Raw genomic sequence first — 22,117 nt, 5'->3', positions numbered from 1 at the left:
GTATCTCATTTCTCATGATTAATATTTTTATAGGAGTGAATCCACCCATAGAAGCACATGAGGGTTAGATTTGATATATGGGATACCACTATATTTTTATTATATCTCCATTTGTTAGTTGAGGTATATTTGCCAACTTAGGGCTTATTTTGTTGAATTAGAACATGTTGACTCTTGAATTTTGTTAATCTCTTTTAGATTGTAGCCATGGGATTTGTGTCCAACATCCATGGCCTCATTTGATTGATCTAAAATATTTAAATTATGTTTAGAGATTACATGATATTTTATTAAATATTTTTATATAAACTGTGTTAGGTGGCTGTAACTCAATAGTAGACTTTGATTGTTTGTAGTTGATGATAAAAATTTTATATGATATTGTGAATAATGGTGTTGTGGTTAAGTGGTTCACCTTAATTTTTGGTTTTGGTTTGTGAGTTGTAATGTTAAATATTTGGAAAATATTGTTTGACCTCTAAATGGATTATGTTAATTAATTCTTTATTTGCAAACATTGTATATTAAACCAAAGCTAATATTTAGATTATGTGTATTATTTTGGGTGGACACTTGAATCATTGAGTTTGGATATTTGAGAGAAAAAGATATGATGTGTTAAACTAAATCGTTCATGAGAATTCTGATTTCATATTGTACGTATCTTGGATTTATAACCTTGTTTTAAAAGTGAGATTCCACTGGATCCCATTAGGTGGATATTTCTATTTTTGTAAAACTACTATTTACTATGGTAGGTTTGTTTAATAAGTTTAATTAATGAAAATCATATTTTTTTTTAATCATGGTAGAGTTTTATTTAAATTGATTTGCCTCTTTTCTATCATGGTAAACTTTTTAAAAGATAAATTTGTCTATAATTACCATGGCAGAATTACCATGGTAGGTTTAAATAAGTGTGTGAAAAAGTAGTGTTACATTGATGCATCCTTATTTTTCTCCCCATTTTGTTTTTAGTAGTGAGCTAAGATTGTGGAGAGAGTTGAATAAGGACAAATATGTGATCAAAGGAAGGAGAAGGTGGGGGTAGGATTGGTCTAGAATTTCTTTAAGCATTCTCAAGTAATATTTGGAGGCTAGGTGTAAGTTGTAAAGTCGCTCTCACTAATCCAATATCCAACTAAACACACCATTGGTAATAATTAGATTTAACTCAAGAGGATTACACAACTATGATTAATTATTTAAAAGTATTTCAAAATTCAAAGGATATTTGTTCTAATAATTGGGATCCCAAGTTTAAAACTTTATATAAAAAAATCAAATATGACTTTATTGAGTTAAAAAAAGTATAAATAAATATGAAAGCATGTGATATCATTTGGTAGTCAAAAAGTCTCAAAACATGTTGAAAACAACAAGGAGAAAGAAAAACAAAGGGGCACACTGTAATATGTGTGTAATGTCCATTTTAATATTATCAAAACACATAATATCATTATGATACTCAAGATTAATTAATTTTTTATATAAGGTTATCATAATACAATGTTTACAAATCAAGTTTTAAAATATTTGGGATCTCAAGAAATCTTTTTTGAAAAGATGTTTCTGCTCAAACTAAAGTATATAACAAATAAAAAGAAGTAACGAAAGCATGGCAATACAAATTAATACATATAAGGATTAACAGAGGAAAATTTGGACACTCCTCAAATTGCACCATCCGCTGTGTTGCATGTGTCATTTGTCACAATAGATGGCATAGAGGATTCACTCCCCTTGCTGTGTAATGTCAACAGATGGCACAGAGGGTTCACTCCCCTTGTTGTGTAATTTGCCTCGACATGTATGCCTTGTGTCACGACACACCCCTGCTATCATGACAGTTCTCTAGAACCAACTTTCGGAGAGCATCGTTTTTCTATCCAATGTTCGATTTGAGTAATTTAAGTGTTCACGCGTAGCTTTTAGGTCCACCTAACTATTAGCATTAGTTTCACAATCAAACACTTCCCCAATTAATAATTGGACACTTGGACACAAAATTATCCTTTTTTCTTTCAAAATATATATAAGGGTGTACAAACTCACCAACCAAGTGCCAATAACTTAAGAACCACTTGAACCAACTTAATGGACCATAAATCATACAATGACAATTACATCCCAAATATAAATTAGCCATTAAAACCCATTTTCACAACAATTCAAGGGGGTGGCAATAACCATATATATCAATCCTTATGGCCAATCCAAACACATACCAGTAACCATATTTAGCAGCTAATCAATTTATTTTTATGAAAAGAGAATTGGAACTAGTAAATTTCAATGAGTTATAAGTATTTCTTTTTCCATATTTATTTAAATTGATTTATTGGTATATTAATAACTTTAGCATCAAAGTGTATAAAGATTTTTTGTAGGTTTATGTTCTCACTATCGAAAGTTGGCATAACAGTTAAGGTACCAAGTAAAGAATATTAATGAATATTAATATTAAGCACAACAATATCAGTACTCAAGTAGGGTTGAAGCATAAAAGAAGTGAAGAATACCGGTATGAAAAAAACAACATTGATATTTTAGAGAAATACCAGTGCTAAAATGGTTAATACTGATATACAATCAAAGAGGAAGAATTTGAAGAAAGAATACCAATACTAAGTCAAGAACTCTGATATTGTGAAAGAAATTAAAGAAAGCAAGAGGAATACAGGTAATACTTAAACAATTCAAGTATTTGTTGAGAATTCTTCAACAATATACTAACCGAGGAACAAAGGCAAAACCATTCTAGCACTCTTTAACACTACCTGAAATGGCTCACAAACCAAGCAACAACACCAAAAGTATTCAAACAATATAGGTACTTATGAAGTAGTTATTATGTTTAATCTATTGTTCATTGATCTGAAATTATGATTTGAAAAATTCTTAACTGTTAATCTTTAATTTTAATTAATTATATTTTTGAAAATTTACAACGGTTACTTGTTAATACCTATACTAAGCTTATCAATACTGATATTCATCTTAAAGATGTGCTCTATTCATTTGTTCCCCAACTCTCTCTCTCCCTCTATCGAAACTCTTAAAAACTCTCCTTAATTTCTCTCAATGTACCTAATCTTTTTCAATTCCTCTTGCTCAAACCTTCGTTTACCCTCTACGATCAAACAGGATAAGATCAAGTTGCCACCAATACATTATGTAGTAGAACCATCAGAGAGCTCCTCAGCATTTGCTCTATGGATCCTTGATATCTTATATATGCAATGTGGATAAGGTAGTCTATTTAGAAGGGAAGGCTCAAGCAAGTTGTAAAGAGATGGGTCTGAGAACTCTCAAGAAGATGGGTTTGCCTTTATTGATGGACGAAGCTTTGCTATTTCCAAGAAGAAAATCGAGGGAGTGAGTGAACCAAGAGGGTAAAATCGGAGATAGCTGATGAGAAGAATTGACGCAAGATTCCTGGAAGAAAGGGAATTCGCAATAAAAATGGTTGAGCTAATTAGAGCTGATATACGCGAAGAGTTTGAAGATATGAGGACCAATCTCTTCAAGGGGTTAGATGAGATAAAGGGCGTGGAACTGCAACTAATCCATGGAAGAAGTCCACCTGTTCCATAGGAGTTTATTTTCAAATCAAGATCAATAAAACTTGAAAATAAATGGTAGGACCAAGGAATTAATTCTAAAATTTGTTTTGATGAAGAATGACAAAAATACCCTACATTAGTCATTTTTTTAAAGAAAATTTCCACCTCTCCAGAGCCCTACTGCCAGCAATCGATGACCAAACAACCACCACTATGGGCAGCAAAGTATGAATATTCTAAAGTGATAGGGGGTTTGAACTTATAATCCCTTAATTCACCAAAAAATTAAATTCATAACCACAAAGTCTGTTTCTTAATTGTATGATGTAAAATCTCATGTAAGACACAATCATGTTTCCAAGCCAAGTTAGAGTTAACATGTTATTTCATTACTACTTATTCATTCAGTAACGCATACTTGTTAATTAAGTTAATAGGAAAACTTGGGAATAATGGGTATTCAGGTTATTTGACAACTTTAATTTTTTTTATTGCATGTAGGTGCAGTCTCAATCCTTTCTTAATTTCATACCCAACGTCCAAAAACCCCCTCCCAATTTTTTTTTTTAAAAAAGCAATGCGAGCATGAAAAACATAACAAACACCTGAAATTAAAAGCAATGCGAATTGATGTTGACTATTTAGACTACATCATTCAAATGACAAATGCTTGTGGCCTTCAGATTCAACTATCAACCTTACATTTACATGGAGACAATACAGGCATTGTAAGTGTGAAAGGAGAGAATGCACGTAATTGTGGTTCTAAAGCTTTTTTTTTTTAAAAAAAAAAAAAAAAAACACACACACACACACACTGTCCAAATTAAAGAAGATGCTAATTTGCAAAGCAAGAAGTAATGCACTCTAGTTGATCAAATCAAAACATTTTCATCTTCTGCTAAAGTCCTCTGCAAAGTCCTCTCCCTAGCCAGTCTTGCCTGCAAATTCAAACTCTCCCGTAATGAGAACATTTCATCACATAAGCATTATACAAATCTTCAAATATGTTCTTGCAGAATCTTAATTAATTATATTGTTCAAAAGTAGAAGACCAGAAATAAAATTTGAAGATGAACTGAAAGAGTATTCTTGAAAGTGAAGAACAAACCTCTTTTGCCCAATCTGTACGACTTATAATGATCAATAGCAAAATCACTTGGACAAGTTTACCCGTCGTTATTCCAAGCCAAAGACCTTTTGCTTTCATATGTACCACAAAACCCAAAATTGCAGCAAGTGGAATGCCAATAACATAATAAGCTCCGAAATTCACATATGCCCCTATGTGCTGCCACCCACTTCCCCTAGCAATCCCTATTTTAGACAAGAATTTGATTAGTAGGACACCAAAAACCAAAGTTTAAATACAAAATGAAAATATATATATATATATATATATTGATTTGATCATGAATAATATTAAAATGACAGGAGAAACGAAACAAAAAAAAAATCCATTTGAAATATGCAAATGACAATGAGGTCCTATGGAATATGATATTTCTTCTTAACTCCCTTAAGACCTTTCTAATGTTAATGTCATTTGTGAAATGATTATAATGCTGCTAATTTAAAATAAAAAAGGAAACATACAATGGCTACTCTGATTTGAATAATGACTACTTTTTTTTTTATAAATGATTAATATAGAATAGCAAATGATTTCCCCTCTGAGAATTTTTTTAATAATTGAAATCTAAATGTTATGAATATCAATGACTACTTTAATTTAAGTAATGACTACTTTTTTTTCCCTAGTAATGATTAAAATGGAATAAGTAATTACAACTTTCTCTTTGCAAAATTTTTAATCATTGAAACTCAAGTATTGCAAATATCAATTGTTATTTTGGTTTAACTAATGAATACTTTTATTCTAACAAAATGGTATAGCCAATAACAAGTTATGCCCTACGCATTTCTCTTTTTATTTTCAATTGAGGACATCATGGTCATTTAACTATGATATACATAGTTATTACCAAGTAGCTAACCCTACTTAGTGGGATAAGACTTATTGTTATTGTTATTGTTATGTACTCATTTCATAAAAGATATTAATGTCAAAAAGGTCCTTAGGAATTTAAGAGAATTTATCATATTTTGTAGGATGTTATCATCATTTGCATATTTGGAGGAATTTTTTTTTGGTCATTTTCCTTGGAACAAAAGATCTTACCTGTAAGGGTACCTTGTAAGGAGTCCACAAAAACCGACATAACTAAGAGAGGAGAAATGTTTGTGACAGAATGTATCACATCTGGCTCATTGCTAAAAACATGACCTAAAACATCCCGACTTGTGAAAATAATTGAGCTCACTGTTATGGCCTGACAAAGCATTATAATCCTTGAACATATGGCAGAAACTTGTGCTTCTTGTGGACTTCCAGCTCCTAATGCATTTGAAACTCTTGTGCTGAATAATAAAACCATTCGTAAGAGTCACCAATGACAATTAATGAAATGATTGATTAAGAAATTAAGCAGTATGAGTCACGAACAATGCAAATTAATTAGTTCTATATTATTGGAGCCTATTAATAATGAATGCATTGGAGAACGTTATGTGATGCAAACCTTGCTGCTGAGCCAATTGATTCTGGTATTGCATAGATTGCATAGTTCATTGATACACTGGTCACAAAATTAAAATTTAAATGAAGAATTAGTTAATTTAGAGGCATTATTTTTTTTAATAGACTAAAAGCATTATTTGACAAGAAAATTTTTTTTAATAAATTTTGGATGCTAAAACATTTAGAAATAGCATATACCATACGGCTAAGATTGACGTTTCAAGCTCTGGGTTTGGTCGTAGAAGACCAGCAAGCAATATAGTCACCTCATATGACCACCATTGGAAGCTGAAATATCCAATAATCAATTATTAACAATATAACATAAGAACGTATAGAAAACCAAATTATTATGTGGAAAAGAATAATACCATGCCATTATAGTTGAAGGAACAGCCATGCCAAAGTACTCTCTAATCCCATGAAAAAGCTCCATGGAAATTGGAACTCGAGTATTTGCACAAGAGTTAGAGAATTTCATATATAATGCAAGTATGGTCACGTTCAACCAATATGAGGTACCAATAGCAAATGCTCCTCCAAAACGACCCAAATTGGATTTAAAAACTAATGTCCAAGAAAAAACTACATGGAAGCAAATGGTAAATGAAGAAGAGAGTACAAGAGGAGTGATCAAACTTTGCATAAGATAATATCGAATCAAGGCTTGAAGTGTTGCATAACCAAAGAGAGCAGGAATCAAGCAAATTGCAAATTTGCCTGCTTCGTGTGAAATTAAAGGGTCTTGACCAAGCAAAACTAGTATCTTCCCCAAGTTGAGCCACAACACAGACACAGGAATACAACATAAGATAAGACAGAAGATGCCAGTTTGAATTTGAACACCAAACTTCTTATATTGCTTAGCTCCATAGGCTTGTCCACATAGTGTTTCAAGTGCAGAAGCCATTCCAAACTGTTAAGGAAGCAGAAAACATGCAATAGAAGATGAAGTTGATAGTCTTAAGAGTTGAATGCTTGTACGCAAAAGAATAAGTTACTTACCATAATGCTGAAGCCAGTTACAGCACAAAGAGACATGGCAACACCAGTGCTAGATTGAACAAGCTTACCCAATTGACCCACCATCATCAAAGAAATAGTTTGTAGAAAGAAAGTTGAATAATTCACAGCCACCATTGGCCCTGCTACATAACAAACCTCTTTCACTTCTCGAGCAAGGACACGCCATGTTAAGTGTAGATGATCCTCTTGGTTCAATATCAGCTCTGCGTTGCTCTCCAAGAGATTCTTATCCATTTTCTTCCCCCTATCTAGTTCAAAGGCACTCCTGTCAACACTCAGAACGTATGACAAGAGATATCAGTCCAGGCTCTTTGAATCATGTTTGTCATTGTTAAGAAGAATTACAAATAGTACATATCTTATCAATGCCGTCTAAAGCAAATCAAATTTAAATGTCCATATCTCATCAATGCAATGATAATGCTAATCACTGTAATAAATGCCCAACCCAAAACCATTCAACCACCCTTAATTATACCAATCCCTTCTATGGCCTTTTAAGTTTTAATGCAATGCTAGTGCATAATGCTCTCTCTCTCTCTCTCTCTCTCTCTCGGCGAAAAGTTCATAATTCAACGTCAGGTTAATGGAATGACTAGGAGAGAAAGTGATGCAAAATGCAACAGCCATCAAATGGTAGTAGTGATAGGAGCTACGAAGTTTAAAAGAAAAATACAAAATTACAAGTTTGACATGCTATAAACAAGTCTTAATTAATAGTATACGCAAATTCAATTAAATATTACACATTTTCACAATAACAAATAACAAAAATCCGTATCATTTTATTAATAAATAAAAATTGAAGAAATTCTCGGCAAGAATTAGAAAGCAATTGAAACAAACTAGAAATGAAAACAAATCTATTTCCACAAGCTTAAGCTGCGCAATCCACAGAAACCAACTCCTAACACTAAACACGCTAGCTACCACACTTCATCTTCTTCGGGACGGTTAAACAAGGATTCACACGTTAGTGTGTGTGTCTTTTTTATTTTATTATTATTATTATTATTATTATTATTATTTGTGCTCTGGTATCCCGAACCTACCTCACTCAAGGAGTAAGGATTTAACAGGGTCAGACTAATCTGAATCTAGATTTGACAAGCACCGCAAAAGTGGGCACCTTTGATCACATACGCAGTTGCATTCTCAAAACTTGAAATCAAAATCTCTAGTTAATTAGTTGGAACAACCATTGCCAGTTGATTCAAGTGTCCATGGTCATATGTGTGTCTCTTCTAGGTATAGAGAAGCTTTCTGAGTGGGAAACGGGAAGGAGAAAGACGCATTGGTTTCTAAATCTCAAGGATGACTTACCAGTACTATAATAAGCTTCTGATAATGTTAATGTTGAAGATGATTCCAAATTTTTTGAAGCAGCACGGCAGCTTTGAAAATGAATTTTAATAATGAGAGATGAGAGTCAAGAAGAAAAACGGATGGGCTGCGTGAGGATCTGCCGCATTTATGAAGCCATCCTATACGCACGGTGTTGCTTGGCTCACTGCAAGTCTGCAATCCCCACCATACATATTTAAAAATAAGGCACGTGTTGCCTACCTTTTGGAATGCACTTGATTGTGATCGGTTGTCCAATCAAAAAACGAAAAAAAAAAACAGAAAAAGAAAGAAAGAAAGAAATGGACAAACCACCTAATACATTCCCTCCTTTAAAAAATATAAAATATTTTTAACTGAATCTCATCTCCTATTAAAATAATTATTTATTTTTAAATTAATTTTATCTTTTTATATTCATTCTATTAAACACCTTATCATAAATATAAAGTCACTATTAATAAAGACACTTTTGAAAAAGAAGCAATGATTATTTCTTAAAAAATTAAAAAATATCTCATATTTTTAAATATTCAACCTCTCAAAACATCCCTTACATTTTTGAATGGAGGGAGTATATAAAAAAAATTCATGTGATTCTTTATATTTATTAATTTAGATCTTTATATTAATTTATCTCTTATTCATCATAAAGTGTAATATAATTAGAACTGAGAGTAAAAAAATAAAAATAATATATATTTTCATGAAAATTTTTTATTGATATATGAATTTTTTAAAAAATTACTTATATTTTAAATCTGAAAGAGTATTTTTTAATAATTTATAATTTCTGATGATATTTAAATTTAAAGTGATAAGTTTTAGAATAAAATATAAATTTTCAACATAAAAAAAAATTATCAAATAATTTTGTGCATATTATTATCCAGAGTTCCAGACTATATTTAAAATTGCCCAAGTGGAAAAATATAAGATAAAATAAATAATAAGAAAAATTTGGCTAAATTGTACACGTATTTCTCTAATTTTATGCAAGATTTTATTTTAGCTCTTTAATTTTTATAAAAAGATCTTTTTAATCTTTTAACCTTAAAATTACTGACTCCATTATCAAAAATGTTATATATTGAACTTTTCAATAATAAAAAAAAATTTTTAAATATTGACACATTAAGTTTTATTTTTTAAAAATAACAATAATTGGTTAAAAAGTAATTTATTTAAAAATAATAATATTAAATTTAGATGAATAAAAAGATACTATATAAAATTAAGTGATTAAATAGAAACCTTATATAATTTTAAATGGCTAGATGTACAATTTAACTATGAATTGAAGAATAGAATAAATTATGAATTTTAAAATTTTATTTTATGCATTTTAAAAATTATTAATATTAATTCTTATAAAATTATTATGTCAATATTTTAATAATTATTAATTTTTTAAAGTTTTAAATTTTCCCGTGCATTGCACTGTGATAAAAAACAAGTTTAAAAAATAAGACACGTGTATGTTGCCAACGTTTTGTACACACTTGATGGTGATCGATGGGTTCTTCAATTTAAAAAAGAAAAAGGAATATTTTTTTTAAAGAAAAAGGTATATATAATCACTCCGAGAATATCGCGTTGGAATTTCCCAAAAATATTATATAATTTTATCATAGAAATATGCACACATTAATGATCAGTTCTTTGGTATAGTATCAAAACCCTTTAAACCCGACTATGCAAGTTATGGTAGATAAAAAGTTTTTGAGGGAAGAAAAACATTTGGCCAAAAAAAGAAAAGAAATAAAATATTAATAAAACATACGTTAAACAATACTTTTAATCATCCAACTTTATATAATATTTCATGTTAGTCTTTTAATTTTACAAAATATATTTTTAATTCTTTAATCTTAGCATTGTTAATTTTATCATACAAATTTTTTACTTTAAATTTTTAAATATTAACAAAACATTCTTAAATATTAAGATGTTAAGATTATTTTTTTAAAAATAATAATGAATGGTATAAAAAAATAATCATTTAAAACTAGCTACATTAAGGTCAAAAGATTAAAAAGATATTTTAAAAATTTTATATAAAATTAAATGATCAAAAATATATTTTAGCAAAAAAAATATAGGATGACTAAACATTTCTATTCAGTCTTGTAAGAAGCGATGTCGAGAATATATTAGGAAAGGATAAAGCATTAGTAAAATACTTCGCAGATCCCCTTAACACTAATTGCAATCACATGATGATGTTCTAGAAGGTAACGTTATTACAAGTTTCATAGATCAACTGGATCATAAAATGAACCTCGGTTTCAATGCATTCATCTGGCAAATTACATAAAGAAACAATATAATTCCTTAACTTGTGGTGTTACACCTTTTTTTTAACACACACACACTTTCTTTCTGGTTTTTGCATTTTCTCTCAACTTTCTCAAGATTAGATGAAAATATTGGTTTGGTCCTATATACAACACCATATCTATTGATTAATTAATACAAGATATTTGTTTTAATAAAATTTAATGAAAACATTCATGACGCCCTTTTTCTATCCTTCTCATCTCTCTCCCTCCAATTAAATGTGCCTATCAAAGGGTTGTTTTAAAGAAAGTTAAAATGTATAAAACTCTCCTTAATTTTAAAGCAATTGCATAGAATCTCCTCACCTTTTAACTTTTAAAATTAACATCCTTAACTTTTAATTTAGTTTTTTAGAATCTCCTACCATTAATTAGCTGTTATTTTATTAAGGCTAAAATACACATTTAGTTCTCTAACTTCATATAATATTTTATTTTAGTCTCTTAATTTTATAAAGTATCTTTTTAACCTTTTAATTCTAACATCATTAATTTTATCCTAACAAACTTTTACATCAAACTTTTAAATATTGACAAAACATTCTTAGATGTTGACATATTGAATTTAATTTTTTTTAAAATAATAATAGTTGATACAAAATATAATTATTTGAAAAAAATGATGTTAGAGTTAAATGATTAAAAATATAATTTAAAAAATCAAATTAAAACCTTACATAAAGTTAGAGAATTAAAAATATACTTTAACATTTTATTAAATAGTTATTGCTATGTCAGATTAATATAATACACATGGTATATGATATGAAAAAAATATTTTATTATTTTTTAACACAATTTAATGATGGAAAATCATAATTTTTTCTTTAAACAAACATGACGATGCTTAGTATAAAAGGCTATTTTTCTTTTCATTTGTTTATTATAAAAGGCTATTTTAATTGATAAATAATAACAGAATTATAATTTTTCTTAAATTTTATTACCCGTGAACAATAATAACAATGTCACTCAAATGAAAAAAAAAAAAAAGAGAGTATCATCATGCATGTTAAAAATTAAAAATTACAATTTTATGCCTTCTAAAATTGTGTTAAAAAATAATAAATCATATTTTTTCATAGCATGTGCCATGTGTGTTGTATAAATGTAACATGACAATAATTATATTAATTAAATAATAATTAATTAATGTAAAAGAGTTTATGTAATTGCGTCAAAGTTTAGGAGGGTTTATACATTTTAACCTTGAAGAAATTTTTAAATTTTTTACATTTAATTATTTTAATTAAATTTCTTAATTTCAAAAAATTGTATTAACTACAAGTCTTTTTTATGCATTAAATACATGCCTTTTAATTTTAATAAATCAGGGGGCGTGTGCATGTATACATATAGCATGTCTTGTCTATAGCTAGTGTGAGATTGCGAGTCTAACCCATATGGACCTGGAGCAAATAAGATTAGGCATGTAAATCCTATTACCATTTTTTTTCCTATGTTTTGAAGTTCGATCCGAATTGATCAAGTTTAGGTCCCAACCCAAAAAGAGCTTGTATAACTAATTTTAACAAAATAATTTTTTATAATTGTTATAATTAAAGTAGTACAACATTAAGGCTTGGATTGAATATAAAAAAATAGGGGCGAAATGTAGAGGAAAGAATATATATGGGAAGAAAAAGGAAGAATGATAGAAAGATCTCAAAATGATCAATTAATTTAAGTTATATTTTAAGTATCAAATTTTAAGAATTTACAATTCAATATTTTAATTTTGTAACACCGTTATAATAAATTTACAACTTATATTCCAGATTTTAACAAAGAAAATAATTTTTTTATTCTTCAATAACTATGTTAAAATTTAAAAAATAAATTATAAACTCATCACAATATAGTTACAAAGTTGAAATATTGAGTTACAAATTTTTAAAATTTGACACTTGCAACCTAACTTGAATTAATTAATTTTTTTGAGGCTTCTTTATCATTTACCTAAAGAATAAACTCTTAAAATAATTAAAAAATATTAATTTTTAGAGTTTTTTCTCCTAGTGTTTTTTTTCTTTTTAATTTTCTCCTCATTCACAAACCAAGGGGTTAAGTTTCAAAAGTTAAAATTGCAAAAATAAAGTTAAATTGTTTAATCCTCCCAGGTGAAAGGATCACACTATTGCAAATTAAATGTTTACTTTTAACAACCCCTCAACTTTTTATATTTGCATAAAATATATGTTTGAAGTTAAAACTAGAAAGGGCCTAATTACTTGCCTTTTGCGTTTTACACTTTATTTTTTGAACCCAAAAGCTTTTTATACTAAAAAAAAAAAAACTACTTTTCAAAGGCTTAAATCCAAAAGAAACGGGTAACTTAATCGTACTCTCAACTCTTCCCAAAATTGCTGAAGTGCAAAACTAAACTACTTGTCCTTTAACTTTGTGAACTCCTTTTTCCCGGGCGTAGGACATTGTTGTTAGAGCAATACAGGCCTAGACCTTTAGACTAAATTATTTAAGGACAGGGATTGGAAAAATGGAGGATTTTTACATAAAATGACTTCAATGTTTGACCCTTATAAGCTTATTAAATATGGGCTAGGACTTGAGTTAGCTCATTTAAATCTTATATTGTTTTCTCTCTTTTTCTGATTAGCATATGGTTGCATTTTTAGATATATATTTCAAAAAAAAAATACTGATAAAATTGTTTCATTTGTTTTAATTTTTTTAATAAATATATAAGATTAAAAAAAAACAAAAATGATACAATTTGTTAAATTGTGTATTATTCCCTCCGTCTTAAATTATAAGACACTTTTAGATAAAATTTTACATACTAAAAAAATTTATTAAATATACTTTATTTTTTCAAGACAAGAATATAAACTTTTAAAAATACCCTTTATTTAATACTCCATTTATAAAAGAATATTGAAGATAGAGAATAAGGGTAATATTAAAAAATTATCATCAATAAAATTTTTATTAAAATATTTTCTATTTTGAAATGCTGAATCTTTCTTAAAATTAAATATTTAACGTAAAAATATTACGCAAGCTTTTAAACGCCTCAACCCAATCCTAAGCCTTATTGATAAATGTTGGGTTTGAGAAATATGGCCAATTTAAAACAGGCTGGGTTATGGATTTGAGACCTTAAGCCGGGCATTTAATAATTAAGGATCCACCTCACCCTTACTGACCATGTTCCTCTTTCTTCCTTCGTGATCATATTAGGAGGGGCCAGAGGGAATGAAGCATGAACAAGGGACCATTACCAAATGAAGTAGAGGATTAAGGAAGCAAAAGGAAAACACAGAGGGCAATGTCTCCAAAAGAAGAAAGGAAAAAGTAGGATTTAAAAGTGATATTATCAGATATCAGTAGCTAAAGTTGGGTCTTCCCTGGCTCGATCCCTTTCGTGTACTAGCTTTGTGATAATTAAGCTAAAATTAAAGCTGATTTTTCATGAGTAGCGTCAAAGGTGCCAACCCGAAAAGCTTCTTGCATGTGTTTATTTATTTTGAAAGAATGTCAAATGAATATATTAGCTAAAAATGTACAAGATAGTTCTACAACTCAAAAGAAAACATCAAAGAACAATTACAAAAGAAAATATCAACAGGCCTTGATAAAAACAGAATTAAAATAATTAAGTAGCCAAAGAACATCTTGAGTAAAGCAATCAACTTTATCCTTATTATGAGGTTTGAAGTTTCCCTAATCCTTTATGAGTGTGAATGTTGACGTGTTTAGTTGAAGGGTCTCATCACAAGCACATGAGTTTGTTTTAAGAAGAGACAAATCCATGAAAGGCTTTTCCCTGATGATAAATAATTAATCCTAATGTATACCAAATAGAATCAAACTAAACTAAATAAACACCAAGTGTATGTAGCCCAGTAGTACGTAGCAGCAAATTCACTGCTTCAACTTGCCGGAAAGTGATATATAGGTGGATGAGTTATAACTAACTAACAACAACAACAATATTAACCGGCTCACCAAACCTACAAGCTACAATATATATCACATATATATCTTACTGACAAGTGACAACGATTCCAAGTATGTCGCAAACAAATCCATCATCATACTTCCTTTGCTTTGTTGGACAGGGTGTCCTCAGCTACACATGGCTGGTAACGAGTATGATTTGGGCTTGGGATTCTATGAAGGAACCTGATTTTTCTTATCCTTGATTTAAGGGGACCAGCTTAATCAGAAAACTTAATTTTTGTTTTTTTTTTTGAATCTAAAAAATGTAATAGTGTTAATGATAAAACCTTTGCCCAGAAGAGTCTTGTCCTATCTCAATCGCGGATTAGCCTGCCTCATTAAGTCCTCTCAGCACGATGTGCTACAAATCTAAGATACTGGATGTTCATGCAAATTAAAATAATAATAATAATAAGGAACCCTATTTTCCCATGTCTCCCCCCCCCTCTCTCTCTCTCTGTGCCCCCCAACATTAGAGGAACCCCAAAATACTAAGTTTCATCAACCATCAATCGCTTATCATGACCAAAGAAAACATTTGAAAAAGAACTTAGAATTGCAACTAACGAATGACCATAATGCAAAATAAGTCAATCAACTAAGAATCCATTAAACCCAAAAATAAAAAAAAAAAAGTGGAAAACATACGGCATCGATGGATGAAGGAAGGAATAGTACCTACAGTATTTTTAATCGTCCAAATAGGAAGTAGTTGCAGGATCCAAAAGCCAAGACAGAGACAGCGACCGACAACAAAGCCTCGTACTTCTCCTATACATAAATAGACATACACGTTGTGCTTGTGTGTAAGCATGTGCGTGTGATGAAGGAGAAGTAATGAGGACAGAAAGGAACATACCGGTCCGTGTGTGTAATTTCGTCCGGTGGGTCCTGAACGTGAACAACGTGGGGGACCGCGGCGGCGGAAGGTGGCGACGGAGGGACCGTAAGGTAGGTGATTGTGTATGGGTTGTGTGAATGCGAGTGTGGGTGCGCCATAAGGACGATTAATGATTCGAGAAGGGTGTGAGTTCTGGACGAGTCGACTCGGTTGAGAAGCACAAGTGTAAACTCAAAGGAATGAGGGGTTCCTAATGCAATTTTGCCCTCTTGTTTGGGAAAAATTTCCCAAAAATAGCCTAATGAGAAAGAGAGAGAGAGAGAGACACGCACAATTCTCAGCCGCGACATGCAAATGCAATTCTTTTAAACTTGTAATCTTTTTGTTTTCTGCGAATTTTGTAGAATGTAGTAGAGTTTGAATGGCAGTAAAATTTGACTCGAATACGTACGCTTCCTTATTTTAACGGAGGATAAGGGAAAATAAAACGAATTGAAACACCTGTGCATTTTAAAAATTATAACCGAATTTTCGTATTTTATAAAAGAATTTATTTAGTTTTTTTTAATATTTTCCATAATTTACAAAAGAATTTATGTAAAATTGAAACGTTTGGGTTCAAAAAATTTTATATAAGAGATAACTGTATTATTTTGCTTCCAAGTGCTTTTTTTAATTCTTTCCCTGGTTAAATAAATCCTGATGAATGAAGGGCTTTTGGCCTTTATTGAAAATTATGCAAACTTGAGGTGTTTAGCATTCACTGTTTTGTAATCTTCTCTGATTAGTTTAGTCATTTTTCAGTTAAAAAATTAAAAATATTGACGAATGTTATCAATGGTTCACTGTGTGTGAAGTGTTCGAACCGACATTGAATGTTGACAAATATTTCTTGTTGACTCTTCATGCAAATTTTCCCCTTTTGTGATCTATGTGGGGCCCGCCTGGGTCTCTCTTGACCGAAAGCATTCACTCGACCGGGGACCGGGATCTTAGCCGACAGGCTTCTGCACGATGTTGGAAAATTGGATCCTATCCCTGCCAGTCTGCCCCGCTACAATTTTTTTTTTTTCAAAAAAATTTATTTTTTTGGCATGATATAATTGGGTCAATGGAGAATTCTTTAAATTACAAGGTCATAAACTGATCTTAAAATTATTTTTGACAAAAGATTGCACCTATTATTAATACAAATTAATTTTAACTATAATTAAAAAAGAAAAATAACATTATAAAAATGATTTAAAAATTATAAATAAAGATCCAAAAAATACAACAAAAGACTAAGAAATTTTTCTTGATCCTATTATAAAATTTTTTAAATTTTTTTGAATTAAGGTATATTTTTACTCCTACATTTTTTTTTGAAAAGCAGTTTTATTCTTATAATAATAAGTGGGATAATTTTATTATTGAACTATTTTTTCAAAAAACGTTATATGCCCTATAGAAGAGGTTTTTTACTCTTTCAAAAATAGTTGAAGAGTAAAATTGAATCTTAACACATCTTTTTTTGTTATTTTTATTTTAACTGATAGTCAAAATTATTTTTTATTAATGATGAAGGTGATATTACACTATTTTTAAAATTTGAATGAGAAGATTATACTAAAAATAAGTTTATAATTTTAGGTGCTGCTAAATTTATAATTTAAGGATCAAATTTTTATTTAATCCTATATAATTTGTTGGATTTAAATTCTCTTGTCGTAGCCCCATTTTCCCTCCTCCTATCTTTTCTCACATTTAGTTCTCAATTGCAATAATTAAAATTTATTACACTCTCGATTTAAAATATAAACATTTTCTCTAAACTAATATTGATCCAAAATATAAATAAATTAGTATTTATAAAAAAAATCATCTTAGCCCTTGTATTTATTGATTTGGATTCTCATATTTGTAAATTTAGAACTTTTTTCTGACTTACCATAAATTAAAATTAAGAATAAAAAGAAATATAACATATATTTTTATAAAAATAAAAATTTTATTGGTATGTGATTATTTTCAAAATATGCCTATATTTTGGAGATAGTAAGTATATTTTTATTATATTAAAAAGTAAAATAGAAGTGATGAAATTTATACTGTTAAAGTTTGATTTGAATAGTTTATAATAATAATGAAAAACGTAAAATAAAAAAAATCATTTTATAAAATATATTTCATTAAAGTTTGAATTATTCATGTGAAATTATAATAATTTATATTTATTTATTTTATTTTATGTTATAGTAAAAAAATTTATAATATATTAAATATTAACTGTTGCAAGATGCAACTTGTATGTGCTGGGAATGGAGGAGAGAAAACTGAATAAGGGAGCCAGCCAAGTCCTTACTTATTTTAATGCTTGCAATTTCCCCAAGTAGAAGCTGCACCAGCTACGGGATTCGGAAATCTAGGTAGAAAGTGACGATTTAAAGTGAATTTTTTTTTTCAGGAGAATCTCAGCCAAGACTTTGGATGGTACATATTGGCTCCACACAATTTAAAATTCCAAGATGGTAGGTTTGAGTGGAAATAATATTATAAAATAAAATGATTAAGATATTCATATTCCAATAATATATTGTAGCATAGTACGTAATACAAAAAAATTATCAACTAAAGTAAAACATTTGACCAGTTATGTAGCCAATTTTACAAGCTAAAGGAGTTGAAGTGTCGTGACTCTTTAGATGTTTTAGTGTGCTAGACATGTTAGAGAAATATGTTTTTAAAAAAGTGAGTTGAAATTAAATGATCAAAATAGCTGTTAATGTCCTTTGTCATAATTTTCGTAAAGAGTCAAGTAAATTATGGGAATAATAATAGGTGTATCATGAATAAGCTTGAAGCTCAGTATCATTATTTGAGAAACTAAGTATAATGAGGTGCTCCATGATTACAAAGGAGAAAAAAAGTTTGGAAAACTAGCCTAGAAAGTTAAGTTTGCATAGAGAGGGTAAGCTACACAGGGCAATATTGAAGATGATGAAAGGTTAGTAGTTAAGTAATTGCATAAGGAAAGTATGGTATAAGTTTGGCAAAATGTTAAAATCCCTTAAGTTACACAGTGTTGACTATTTATAGCAAATGGCAATAGTGCACTTATTTTGAAATTCAAATTTGGCACTAATGGTAATAGATAATTGTTCATGCCTTTAGATTCTTGAGGAGAGCTCCATCATGTAAAGCAATAGGCTGGGCTGCACTGAGAACTTCAAAGAGTGGATGGAGTAGGTATGACTCCATCAAGTCTTCCTTCAAAACACATAGTCTCACTTATTCGTGTAAGGTTGGACTGTTATTAGGTTGAGTATTCTTTTTTTTTTTTTTTCGGTTTGGGCTTTAAGAATCATCACAATTGGGCCTAGGCACTCTGATTTTAGTTCAAACAATGCCAAAGGTGAGAAATGTCTACGTATGCATCATTTCAATCAAAAATTCTCTTTACACGAAGATGAGGACATCTTCCTAAATGCTCAATGAACCTTATCTAATAATCATAGAGAGACTCTTGAAGATGTTGTTAAATCCTCATGATTTGCTCCATCAATTGAGAGTACTTAGGTTGGAAAATATTTCTCCAAAAATCATTACTTCATTTCTACCCATGAATTAATAGTCTTAGTTGCCACAATGTTAAACCAAGTGATAACTTTACCCTTCAAGGTGAAATTGAAGACTTTAAGTATCAAATTTTTCAAAGTAGCCTAAGGTGGCTTCATTATAGCACAAACTCTCTCAAGAATTTGAAGATGTCTATTTGGATCCTCCTCTGCAAGTTCATGAAACTTTGGTAAGTCATTAATCAAAGAAGGTTTAATTTCATAATCAACATTTTCATGTAAATTCATATTGAAACTACAAGCTCTAAAAGTATCATTAGATGCAACCAATTCTCTAATACTCCTTTGATTTTCAACATTTGGAGGTTTAAGCACATCTTTCCCATGCAAATTCACATTCATGTTAGCCATATGCTCAAATACAAAAGAATTGTCTATCAAGCAATTAGTAGAATTAGATGCCATGAGATCTAAGTATGCTGCTTTAAAATCAACAAACTCTTTTTTAAATGTCTCATACTTGTTACAAGACATACAATGCTCAAACATAAGCTAAGAAACTAATAAAAGCAATAAAAAATTCAAAACAAATTGAAAACACAAAATTACTCAAAGCAAATAAAATAGGGAAAATCATTCTAAGGTCCCATGGAAGCAATCAAAATATGTTGAAGTGTCATGAATTCATCAAATAGCTACTAGATCCCTAGGGATTTAAGGGTGAATGAGTCTGAAAATAAAATTATTAATTTTTTCTCTACCATTAAAAAGGAAATTTTGCTTGAACGCATATTTCACGAAACCCATGATTAGCTATACTGAAGATTGATGCATATTTATAATTGTTGATCATGGTAGGGTAATTTTCACTTCCTCATATCCATGATTACTGCCCTTGTCTTTATCTAAGTGAGGTGGGAGTGTTCATCCTCGACTGCAATATTTCATCGACAGAAAACAATATAGTAATTGTTGAGCAAGTAAATGATTTCTTATACATTAATGATTTCATTATTGTTTAAGGGTAAGATAATGCTTTTTGGGTATACCTGCAATCATTTGATTTGCATGGCTAATGGGTATGGATTTATCTGGTGCGACATTGATACGTTGAAAAATATCTGATATGAATAATTCTACATGTTCTCAATAGTGTATTCTTGTATTGTCAATATACTATGAATAGTTGTTGATATACTGTATTGTGCAGGATGACTTGTAAAAATGCTTATACTACTAGAAAACATGTATTATGTTATGTTTTTTTTATATAGAGGATATTTTATATATTATTCTTAAGCATTTGATACAAGCTTTTTTTGTTAAAAAATTTCTGTTGTATCTTATAAGACTGATTTGTGGTGTAGGATGACCTCTATAGGAAGAAAATAGAATTCATGTGGTGGCTATTGAGTCATTGCAACAACGTGAAAGAACACGAAGCCATGCCCTTGTTAGAAAGATCCCAAGAAAGGAAGAGGAGGAAATAGAAGATTATTAATAAAACTTTATGATATAACTTTATTGATAATGATGTCCTTTTATATAGTTAACCCATTTTGTGTAGTTAACTTAGACAATGTTATTATAAATGATGATTACAAGTTTGTAAATGTGGCAAATAGTTTGTTTTATTAATTAAATGTTGACAAGTGGCAATTGTAATTGACAAGTGGTTTTCACTTTAATGATAAGCTATGCATTCGCTATTGACTAATGCTGATACATTAGGTACTGTTATTCCCTTTAAAAATCAACAAACTATAAGAACCTATTGATTACTTGCCATTGTCAATTGACAAGTAGTTATCACTATATTGACAAGCTATGCATTCACCATTGACAAGTGTTGATACATTAGGTGTTATTATTTCCTTTAAAAATTAACAAGTTACAAGAACCTATTGATTATTTACTGTTGGCCATTGACTGCAAGTTATCACTATATTGATAAGTTATGCATTCACCATTAACAAGTGTTAATATATTAGATGTTGTTATTCCCTTTAAAAATCAACTAGTTATAATAACCTGTTGACTACTTGCCGCTAGCCATTGACTACAAGTTATCATTATATTAACAAGCTATGCATTTTTCATTGACAAGTGATGATACATTAGGTGCAATAATTCCCTTTAAAAATCAACTAGTTACAAGAATCGATTGACTACTTGCCATTGGCCGTTGACTACAAGTTATCACTTCATTGACAAGCTATGCATTCTTTATTGACAAGTGTTGATACATTAAATGCAATAAACAAAAAATACATTCTAGATACATAAACAAAAAAGTATGATTGTCTTTGATATTTTCTAGCATGGATTAGGATTTTTACAAGTCTTGGAGGTATGATTAGTCTCATGGCATCTTGCACAATGATAAACCCTTTTGTTTTGGATTTGAGATTTTCTTCTTTTACCCTTTGGCCTACCCAAAAGCCTTATAGTCATTGGTAGTTTCAAGCAGGTTTGGGTTAATAAATTTATCACCGTCAATGCTTATGGACATGGACAGTCATGTGTGGCTATTGGCCTCATGTTGTTGGCATATATCTTCTATTGAGCGGTAAATTTGTAACATTCATCCATAAAATTGTACACCTTACCACAAACTAGCTTGATTGCTGTATATGCATGTGCACAAGGTATTTCACTCATTTGTCATGCTAAACAAGAGCATGTATGTGCTACTCATTTGATGATATCATTCTTGTCAACTCTTCATACGTTGTCCGTTCCTTTATTATTTTTGTTCTAACACTGCCTCCAACATACTTCCTTGGTCATAATTTTGAAAATGTCCCCTATAACAAAAAAATATAATATATGTTCTCCAGAAGAACTTGCCATCTTACAAGTCAACGTATACCATGCATAGTGTATTGCCAACTACACAC

At 29.9% G+C, this 22,117-nt stretch overlaps 1 protein-coding gene across 3 annotated transcripts; it reads right to left on the bottom strand.

The window, feature by feature from the left end:
* Positions 1-4,294: 4,294 nt before the first annotated feature.
* Positions 4,295-15,804, bottom strand: LOC129310361 (protein DETOXIFICATION 14-like). 3 transcript variants are annotated; one of them, XM_054952183.1, is made up of 9 exons: positions 15,679-15,804; positions 15,498-15,590; positions 7,153-7,447; positions 6,519-7,063; positions 6,346-6,435; positions 6,149-6,205; positions 5,749-5,987; positions 4,678-4,883; positions 4,295-4,507 (listed from the first exon to the last, which is right to left on the bottom strand). In XM_054952183.1, exons 3-9 carry the CDS (start codon positions 7,405-7,407, stop codon positions 4,442-4,444), a joined length of 1,458 nt encoding a protein of 485 aa, XP_054808158.1. In that variant the 5' UTR covers positions 7,408-7,447; positions 15,498-15,590; positions 15,679-15,804; the 3' UTR covers positions 4,295-4,441. The 3 variants fall into 3 exon arrangements, with proteins under 3 accessions (XP_054808158.1, XP_054808157.1, XP_054808159.1); XM_054952182.1 differs by having other exon boundaries at positions 7,153-7,438; XM_054952184.1 differs by having other exon boundaries at positions 5,761-5,987; positions 7,153-7,438.
* Between the last annotated feature and the right edge of the window lie 6,313 nt (positions 15,805-22,117).

The sequence above is a fragment of the Prosopis cineraria genome, unplaced genomic scaffold, assembly GCF_029017545.1.
Source record: "Prosopis cineraria cultivar Desert tree isolate PC_DT_omini unplaced genomic scaffold, ASM2901754v1 PC5, whole genome shotgun sequence".
In the NCBI taxonomy this organism is placed as follows: Eukaryota; Viridiplantae; Streptophyta; class Magnoliopsida; order Fabales; family Fabaceae; genus Prosopis; species Prosopis cineraria.
This window is presented reverse-complemented; position numbering and strand designations above follow the sequence as displayed.

What these genes read in the sequence shown, in the direction of transcription:
- LOC129310361 (XM_054952183.1), bottom strand. Translation starts at nt 7,407, where the DNA reads ATGGATAAGAATCTCTTGGAGAGCAACGCAGAGCTGATATTGAACCAA. An exon ending in TAACTGGCTTCAGCATTATG is followed by an intron (nt 7,064 to 7,152) that starts GTAAGTAACTTA and finishes CTTCCTTAACAG; the next exon opens with TTTGGAATGGCTTCTGCACT. An exon ending in ACGTCAATCTTAGCCGTATG is followed by an intron (nt 6,206 to 6,345) that starts GTATATGCTATT and finishes TTTTGTGACCAG; the next exon opens with TGTATCAATGAACTATGCAA.